At 35.6% G+C, this 10,480-nt stretch overlaps 1 protein-coding gene across 1 annotated transcript; it reads left to right on the forward strand.

Annotated features, from left to right (window-relative positions):
• Nucleotides 1–8,379: 8,379 nt before the first annotated feature.
• Nucleotides 8,380–10,153, forward strand: LOC132267085 (UDP-glycosyltransferase 91A1-like). Its single transcript, XM_059768137.1, has one exon. It carries the CDS (start codon nucleotides 8,565–8,567, stop codon nucleotides 9,996–9,998), a length of 1,434 nt encoding a protein of 477 aa, XP_059624120.1. The 5' UTR covers nucleotides 8,380–8,564; the 3' UTR covers nucleotides 9,999–10,153.
• Nucleotides 10,154–10,480: the final 327 nt, after the last annotated feature.

The raw sequence follows: 10,480 nt of genomic DNA on the forward strand, positions 1-10,480 counted from the left end.
TCAGTCCTACCTATTTTAGAATAAGGGAACGGGTTGTTAAATAAATCCTCCTTATATATATATAAGTCGGTACGGTTGAATACGCCGAATGACTTATTGGATTTCTTGTGAATGGTTAGGAACAGAGTTTAGATATATATGTTTATGGTACCACGAGTTGAGCTTGAGTCTCAAACTTGTTGGTTAGGGTGCGTATATGCAGTGGATGTGTAGCTAGTTATAGTAGGTTGGGTGTACCCTGTTAGGTCTAGGTACTCATGCCCACCTTTGGGTGCGTATTCGCATGTTGCCTTCTATTCAGGTTGAGATCCCTACTGTAGTTCAGTGAAGGTCCCATAGTGTGGATATATATATGTATAGACTAGATAGATATTGTGAGGTATCTATGGTGTATCTGCGTATCGGGTCACTGTATGGATTGCAGTTAGATTAGAACTTGCTTGTGGGCCTGACCCACCCTTTTATTATTTTTTTTCAGGTGTTCGTCAGTTCTGGGCTGTAGAGCTTGATCGTGCTGAGCAGATACAGTTATTCACTCTACTGATGGCGTAGGATTTTATTTCATGTTAAGACTTGGGTTTTGTTCCAGTCTTTTGAGTACCATTGGATATTTTAGGGGTCCACTAGATGGATTCCCGAGTTGTATAAATTGGAGAACGATTTCCATTCGTGGTGGATCAGTTGTATCAAAATAGTTTTAATTATCGATGAAATTATTTATTCTGAGGTTTTCAATTATTGGATTATCATTCTAGGTTCTTTTCAGCAAAATTTTATTCATTCTTGTTTTCTATATTGTATTCTGTGTTCATTGAATTGCTAATTGTTTTGATATCCTCGGGTAATCGGGCGTGGGCCTGGCCAACCCGCATCCGGAAATCCAGGGGTATCACAGTGTACCACTCGAACGCGTTTCCTTTAAGGGAAAGGATAAACTGTTTAACTAATAAGTACCCATCAGTTCTAGTATTGTTACAAGTCTCGATAAAATGGGCAATGTGTTGCTTAGGGTTGCCTTTTCCGTCAAATTGCTGAATCTTTGGAGGTTGATATCCTACATGCATCCTCATACTGTTGATTCTCTTTGTATAGGGCTTGGAGTACATGAGAGTACTCTGTAAGACGCCTCTGTATTGGGCTCGGATTGTATTTGTTATCATATCTTACAATTGTTCGATAAATAATGAAGAGACTGAAGAAGCATGATTGGTTTGACTAGCTGTCTGTTTTGTCACCAGTGTCTGGTTTTGACTAACTGCCTGTATTGTCACCAGCGTCTGTTTGGGGTCCTTCATGTGAGTACCTTATGCGGTAGAATTAGGATTCTCTGTCAGTATTGCTGTAGAAGATGTAGGATTCCCAGATAGTAGTGGTGTGAAAGTTGCACGATTCACAGTTGGCGGTGCTGTGGAAGCTGTGGGATGCCTAGATTGTACTAGTGATTAACCGAAGGTCTGAACTTCCAATTTGTTCATCAGTGTAGCGATTTGCAAGTCCTTCTCTTCAACAGTCTTTGTGAGGTTCTTAATGGCACGAGACATAGTTGCCAGTTGTTCTTCCATCGTGGCAGCTCCAGTCATCATAGCAATGACCACATCTGAGTATGATAGGCCTTGAGAGTCAACGTTACTTGAAGTGATTGATTGCTCCTAAGTCTGACATAGTAACTCTGGGGGTGAACCGATACTGGAGTGAGCATCATAGACGGAATGAGGTAAATCTGGTGGCGGAATCTCATCTGATACAACGTTAGGGTTCTTGACATGTTGAGTTTTCACGTTCGCCGGCTTTGCAGGGTTGGTTTTCACCAAGTCTTGCTGATGTTTGGATGAAGCCATCGCCTAGGACTTGCTACGTGTCACAAGGCCCGCCAAGGTACTTCCATCACTTAATTTGGCCTTTATGCCACTTTTCATGGTGGCTTTGGCTTCGACCTTTGCAGTAGCGATGTTCTTTTAGGCCTTCTTGTCTGTCAGAGTCTTAGGGGGAGCCATAGAATCTGACAGAAAAGAAACTTGATGGTAGGAGAAAGAGATGAGAGCAAAAGGAGGTCCCACCTGGCGTGCCAGAAATTTATACACACAAATTTTGTAAGTCTGCAATAGAAACAAAATATGGAGCAAATAATATAATATTTTATTAATTTGGATAGATGGGGTACAATCCTCTATAATATTCTTTACAAAGAAAAGAGTAAGGTCTTCTAATTCGATCTCATGTTTGGTTGGTTGGATCCAAGGGCTGTACGAGCTTGATCTTGAATCACCGTGGAATTTGGATGAAGAACGGCATATCTTTGGATGTGCTTGTTGTTGATCACCGTGGAATTTGATGAAGAACGGCACAATTTGATGTGCTTGGTGTTCTTCGTTTTTGGATTTGGATGTTAGGGATTAGATTTTCTATATTACTCTCTGGAATTCTAGATTTCTAAATTCTGAATTTTGCACTCCTTTCTTCTTCCTCCAGACCTCTATTTATAGGCTTCTTGGATTAATAGGATAATGACACGTGTCATCTCCTAATAAGGATAAAATTATAACTGGGCCGAGCCGGTTATATTATGATAATTATCCTTAAAATAATTATTCCAAATATATTTTATTAGGAATAATTATTCTTTTTTTATTTATCCATCTGGGCTGGGCTAATTAAATAATTTAAGTGGACCAAGCTTGGGCCAATTAAATAACTTAATTAAACATTGACTCATATTTAATGGGCCAATTTGTGAAAGTAAAAGTCTAAGAAATTTTAATGTTTACATCTGCTATCATGAAATGACCACTTTGCCCTCATCTTCTTTCCCCTTTCATTTTTTTTCTCTGCATTTTTTTCATCCCTCTGCTCTCTCTTTCAACCCAAAGTGTGGTTGGAATTGGAAGAAGCCCGAACTTGTATCATCATCATCGACATCAGCTGCTGCATCATGATCAGCAATGTCTGAGAGTTCATAAATTTTCGATTGTTGTTGTAGATCCAAGTGCTGAGGTGATTGCTTATCGCAAGGAACTCTGATGGCGACGAACCGATTTGTGTGCCAGATCTGTAACAAAGGATTTGTGTGCCAGAGCATAGAGATGAAAAAAAACACAGAGAAAACAAATGAAAGGGGAAAGAAGATAGGGGCAAAGTGGTCATTTCATGATAGCAGATATTTTGATTTATTATAATAAATTAATAAGTAAGGGTAAATTAGTAATGGTGCTCTTCTGTTGGTCAGAAATTAGCCTCCGGTGACCTTTAAAGGGCCATTTTACTTGCTTTTGATAGTTAAAGGGGACAATTTGCTTCAAAAAATAGTTCAGGGGGACATTATGCAACATAGGTATAGTATAGGGGGGTATTTTGCTCTTTTGCCAATAAATAATTATAACAATAAATATAAATATAAATTAAGAGATAAAGAAGAAAAATTATTCAAAATAATATTTCAATCAATGAGTAATTTAAAAAAGATAAACAATTAATAAAAAAATTTAAGAAGGAAAGAAAAATGAGAGAATTTTGAAAGGAAAAAAAAATTAGAGCTTGATTCAAAAAGAAAATTTTGACATTTTTTAAAAGAAATTAAATGAATTTAAAGAGTAAAAAAGAAAAAAAAATACAAAATTTAAGAGATAATTTTAGAAAATAAAAATTTTAGGAAGACTTATATGAATTTTTTCATATATACATATAAAACATATAAATTTAGTATATATATTGTAATAAGCGGGGCCAGATAATGGAAGCATGTGCCTCATGGGAATACACTGGCACCACCCCTGATAGTCGCTGATATGTGTTGTTTTTATTTTTAATGTCCTATCACTCCTAAATATGTCTAATTTTTTGTTTGATCCAATAAAATGGGAAACAAAAATGATGGTATTGATAGTTATATTTTTCTCTCTCCTTTCACTCTTGGATCTCTTGCTTTTCTTTCCTCCAACCAATCATAATCCTTTCATCCATTCCTTCTCAATTAGGGGTGCACACGGTTCCGGTTCTCACGGTTCCGGTCGGAACCAGAACCGAAACGAGAACCGTTCACAAACGGTTCCTTAAAACCGGAACCGGAACCGTAAAGCATGGAACCGAACCGTAGAAAAGGTTCGGTTCCCATAGAACCGTTAACTTGGTGTCTATACATTGCAGTAGCAGTTGGGAATCAACCAATTCCAACCACTTGGGTCTTGCATCAATTTCGCCTTCTGCCTTCTCCCTCTCAGACCACCCCTATTTAATCATCAAAGTACGCAATATATATATATATATATATATATATATATATATATGTATGTATGTACGTACGTACATGTATGTATGTGGTTAATTTTGATGTATATATCATGTTTCTGAATATCACACACACATATATATGCAGAGTGGAGTTAGAATGAAAAAGGAAAATTGGATTGTGTGTCGCATATATCAGAAGAAAAGGAAATCCAACAAAAATCGTGGCCTCAAAACTCTCCTCTCTAACACCAACAAAGTAAAGGTTAAAAAGATGAGAGGTTTCAGCAAGGAAGACAGCAGTATTAGTATTGATGATCATCATGATGAATACTTGGGCCCTCCTCCTCAAGCCTCGTTATCCACATGTTCAAGTGGGATCTCTTGCAATGGATCTTATCATCAGGACCAGGAGGAGGAAGCAACCACTTCTTACCTTTGTTTTCACCACTTCGTCAAACCCAGATCATGAGAGATTGAGAATTTGAGAGGAGGCGACTGGCGAGGACTGGGAGAGTGAGACATTCAAGGCAAAAAAACTAAAAAAAAATATGTTTTTTTTAAGTCCAGCGGCTTATTTTACTTCATTTTTTAGTATAAAATTAAATATATAATACATATATATATATACGATTACGGTTCTTACCGGTTCCCACGGGCTGAAACTGGAACCAGAATCGTATGTCCACAGTTCTTAAATTCAGAACCGGAATCAGAACTGTGAGAACCGTAAAAAACAGTTCCAGTTCTCACGATTCCGATTCCGATTCCGATTTCACGGTTCCGATTCTTTTGTGCACCCTTATTCTCAATCCTTCCCTCTAGCCCAACACACCATCAATGTAGAGACGTCATTACCCTCTTCTTTAAATATAGCCTCACTTTGGTAAATATTGCGGGTGCATTTACTTTCATAATGGTACCTAGGGTAATTATTTTTAAAAAGTGAGGCTATAAACATCGAGACTATTTTAACCCTCTTCTTTAAATGTAACCTTACGTTTTTTTTTTCTTGTCATTATATGAATCCTCACTGTGGTAAAAAAAAAAATTACCATCAGTGTCATTCTAAAGTAAGGGCACACTTTTCTTTCACTTTCACCGTGACACTGATTATAATTTTTTACTCAAAATAAGGGTATTTATAACACAGTAAAAAAAATAAATAAATAAAAATAAAAAATTAACGGTATTTAAGAAATAAAAAACAAATTAAAAAATAAAAAGCAACAGGGGAGTTTCTATCCATAGTCACCATAGCAATCCTCAATGTTTTATTTTTGTGTATGGTGAATAATATGTATTGATAAATTTATGAGATGGACTGTGGTGACCAATAATTCAACAGGTTAATAAGTATCCATATAAGTGCCTAAATGAACCCGGGATGAATGATTATCCTTTGAATGATTATAATAAAAGTTGGACTCTTTATTTACAAAGAATGGGAGGAACGGGTGAATAATCGGGTGTTTATTCGATAATTACAAGTTCAAAGGGCGAGTAGTTACAAGGATTCTCACATAAAAAAAAGAAAAAGAAAAAAAAGAATTGGAATGGATCAACAATGAGTTGAGAAATTGCAACAGTCATCAAATCAATTTATTTTTCTTCTTTTGTTAAAATAACTATGAGATGGATTATTGTCTTGGTTAAATAATTGTTTTGATTTATTCTGCAGATTCTAAGGTCTTAAATCAGGATCATTTGAGGATTTGTCAAAGAAGAATGTTAAGGACAGTTTATATTCTTATTGGTAAGTAAAATTGTAATTAATGCCTTCATTAATTACAAGTTTCTTTTGGACAAAACAATCCTTTTAAGCGTTACTTTTAGATCCGCGTTACTTTTCTTCTTCTTCTTCTTTTCATTTCATTAATTACAAGTTTCTTTTGGACAAAACAATCCTTTTAAGCGTTACTTTTAGATCCGCGTTACTTTTCTTCTTCTTCTTCTTTTCATTTTTTTTTTCCTTGTTAGATCCGTATGGGTTACTTTCCTTTTCTGTTTTCCCTTGTTAGATCCGTATGCCAATTAATATATATATGCAATCCTCTCAATCATGAATTCATATAGAGAATATATATGTATAAAGGTTAAATGACAGTTAAAAATAAAAGAGAAGAAAGAATACACTTACATAATGTTAGCTATTTATATATATATATATATATATATATATATATATATATATATACATATATTGGCATACGGATAGAATAAGGAGAGGGAAAAAAAGGAAAGTAATGCTTTATATATATTAAAAGGGCTATTTTGTCCAAAAATAATAATAATTTTAACATTCCATAAAAAGTTAAAAATTTGTAATTAATAAAGGCATTAATTATAATTTTACTCACCAATAAGAATAGCCACTATGAATGACAGTCGCCCTTATCAACTGTCGTTAGCATTTTTCAATCACTATTTACACAAAGTAGTAAAAAGAAAAAAAAAAAAAGAAAAGAAAAGAAAAGAAAAGAAAATTAATATTTTTATATATGGTAGATTAGTCACATACATTGTGGCACTCTAATGCTCGTCCTTGTAATTTTCTTGAAGTAGAGGAAGATATATGCAATTAAGCTGATAGCTATTGGTAGCAATAAAGAGGAATGTTAAGGACAGTCGCTCTTTTCATAATTGCTCTTCTTATTAGCTATTTAAAATCTCATTAATTACTCTTTCTTTATTCTCAAGGAAGGTGAAAAATATAATTTATTTTAAAACAACACTCACATTTTAAAGGCAAAACTACCCTTTAAATCATTTTTCATTATCTTCTCCCTCAATCCATATACATGTAGTATATATATATATTTTTTACTGCCTTTATTTCTTTCCTTTTTATTTCAATGATCGCCACTAGTTATTTTTTTCCTTCCTTTTTCTTTATTTCCCTTTTTTTTTTTCTTTCTAAATTGTTGTTGCCATTAGCCTTTTTTCGTCCTTCTTTTCATTTTTTTTTTTTTTAAAAATCAGAACAAATAAGAACAATGGAATGTTCAGCAAATTTAGAAAAAAATTTATTAAACCAAATTGTTATTAAATTTTAAACCAGAACAAATAAGAACAGGAGAATGTTTACCAAATTTAGAAAAAAAATTTATTAAACCAAATATGAAAAGAAAAAAAAATGAAAGGAAGGGCGAAAAAAAAAAAGGCTAATGGCAATAATTTAAAAAAAAAAAAAAAAAAAAAAAAAAAAAAACTAGGGGCGACAATTGAAATAAAAAAGAAATAAATAAAGACAGTAAAAAATATATATATTACATGCATATGGATTGCGAGAAGAGATACAATAAAATGATTTAAAAGATAATTTTATCTTTGAAAAGTGAATTTTATTTTAAGTTAGGTTATATTTTTCATATTCTTTGAAAATAAAAATAAAAAGTAATTAATAAAATTTGAAATAACTAATGAGACAAGCAACGGTCAAAAGAACTGTCCTTACCATTCCTCAATAATAAATTAGTGCCGTTTTCAATCGTATTTGGGAGACTAATCCTCGATAGTGTCGTCAATGACATTGTCCATATCAAAAATCAACAAAGTGATATGTAGGGTAGTAATTTGTTAATAATTTAATAATGTGGTCCCACTATTGATTTGGACAACCCCATTGTTGTGAGAATCGCAAGAAATGAGCTGGGATGCTGATCTAGCACTCCATTCGAAGCATCCAGAAACTGTGTGGTCGCACTGGGGTGGGCACAGTTATTGCAAAAAGAATAATTTGTTAATATTTTTTTATATCCAGAAAATGTGCAGTCCCATTGGGGTGGGGACAGTTATTGCAAAGAGGATAATTTTGTTAATATTTTTTTATAAAAAAAATTGAACTACAAATATTATATAGGTACTACTTATATTAAGAAAAATATTTTAATGGTTTTCACACTGTAACAATAATATTGTAGTGGTAAACATTACTTCAAAAAAAACAAATTATCATTTTTACTAATCATTTTATTTTTCAAAAATGACAAGCAACATTTTTTTCTAAATATTTATTTTTGTATTTTTAATTATAAAAATCGTACAATAAATTTTAATTACCAAACTTATTTTCACACGTGGATATACAATTAATTAATGACATGCATATTGTTCTTTTTCCACTCTCATCATGAAGTTGATTCCACTCTCCCCTTGGTTGAAATTTTGTAAAAGTTAAATCATTATTATTGGAAGGGAGGTACACTTCATTTTTTGAAAGATTGGAAAGACGCGCAGTTACACTACAAAAGTGAGTATGCCTATATATATATATATACACATACAACAATAAAAATATATATGTACTGATTGTGTAGCAGAACACTTCACAAGGCGTAACCATGGAGTCAACACCTCCCCTATCCGTGTCCGAACCAGCAGCTGGTAAGCTCCACATAGCCATGTTCCCATGGCTAGCCTTCGGTCACATCATCCCCTACCTCGAGCTCGCCAAGCTCATCGCCCAAAAGGGTCACAAAGTCTCCTTCCTCTCCACCCCTAGAAACATCGATCGCCTCCCAAAACTCCCGCCAAACTTAGCCCCATTCATCGACCTCGTCAAGCTCCCCATACCCAAACAAATCCCCAACCTACCCTTAAACGCAGAGGCCACCACAGACCTACCCTACAACAAGGTCAAGTACCTCAAGATCGCTCTCGACGCCCTCCAACAACCCTTCACTCACTTCCTCCAAACCCAATCACCAAATTGGGTGCTATTCGATTTCGCGCCTTATTGGGTGGGCCCAATTGCCGCCAATCTGAAAATCCACACTGCCTTCTTCAGTATATGTATTGCCGCGTTTCTGGGTTTTCTGGGCCCACCGTCGGTCTTGATGGACGGCGCCGATTACCGGAGTAAGCCGGAGGATTTCACGGTCAGACCCAGATGGGTTAATTTCGAAACCAACGTAGCGTATAGACTTTTTGAGATCACGAGAGTGTTTGACAGCGTGACCGGATTAGACGACGGCGTTTCGGATCTGTACCGGATCGGAGCCGCCGCGAGAGGCTGCGATGTGGTGGCTGTTAGGAGCTGTTATGAGCTGGAATCCCAGTGGTTAGACGTATTAGAAGAGATATATATGAAGAAGGTGATTCCGGTGGGTCAGTTGCCTACGACGGCGTACGATTCCGGCGAGGAGGAGACGAGCGAGGAATGGTTGGGAATAAAGGAGTGGCTTGACAAGCAGGGAAGAGGGTCAGTGGTGTATGTTGCGTTTGGGAGCGAGGCGAAACCGAGTCAACTCGAGTTGACCGAGATAGCACTTGGGTTGGAGCTGTCCGAGTTGCCATTTTTCTGGGTTTTGAGGAAGAGACGTGGGTCAGATGACACTGAGTTGATCGAGTTGCCAGGAGGGTTTGAGGAGAGAACCAGAGGACGTGGGGTGGTGTGCACGAGTTGGGCGCCTCAACTCAGGATACTGAGTCACGACTCGGTGGGTGGATTCTTGACTCACTCCGGGTGGAGTTCGGTGGTGGAGGCTATACAGCTTGAGAGAGCTCTTATATTGTTAACGTACTTGTCAGACCAAGGATTGAATGCTAGACTTTTGGAAGAGAAGAAGATTGGTTATTCGATACCGAGAGACGAGCGAGACGGGTCGTTTACGAGTCACTCAGTGGCTGAGTCACTCAGGTTGGTGATGGTGGAGAAAGAAGGGAAGATATACAGGGAGAAGGTTAAGGAGATGAAAGGAGTGTTTGGAGACAAGGATATACAAGACAAGTACGTGGATAATTTCTTGAATTTTCTTCGAAGTCAACCTAGTTGAGAATAACTAGACACAATTATACTATTAACTATTGTGTTCTACTCTTAGTTACAATTTTTTTTTTTTTTTTAATTAAATTTTTTTGTTTTTGCATTTTCATATTGACTCCATTCCACTTAATGAAATATATTCAAAGAGTAACGCTTTTTCACTTATTTAATCCCTTTCCTCGTGGAGAGAATCATTTTTCATGTTATTTACGGTATTTATGATTCTCTAGTGTAATTCAATATTGTTTGAAATAAATCGTGCATGTGCAATGTGCCAATGACTGTATTACGGATGGTCGTGTGTGGGGATCTTTTAGTTGATCCATATTGACTATCCTTTGTTATCTACGGATTTATCTTTTGTTATCCATGTGTTTTCCGTACTTATTTGTTCTTCGTCTCGTACTATGTTTGGTATATATGAATAAAATGAAATAATAATTCTAACAATTTTATTTTAATTTCACGTGTTGTTAAAGTGAGAATGATTAT

The sequence above is a fragment of the Cornus florida genome, unplaced genomic scaffold (assembly GCF_030987335.1).
Source record: "Cornus florida cultivar Cherokee Brave unplaced genomic scaffold, ASM3098733v1 CherokeeBrave_3.0.0_Hap2_Chr07, whole genome shotgun sequence".
Classification (NCBI taxonomy): Eukaryota; Viridiplantae; Streptophyta; class Magnoliopsida; order Cornales; family Cornaceae; genus Cornus; species Cornus florida.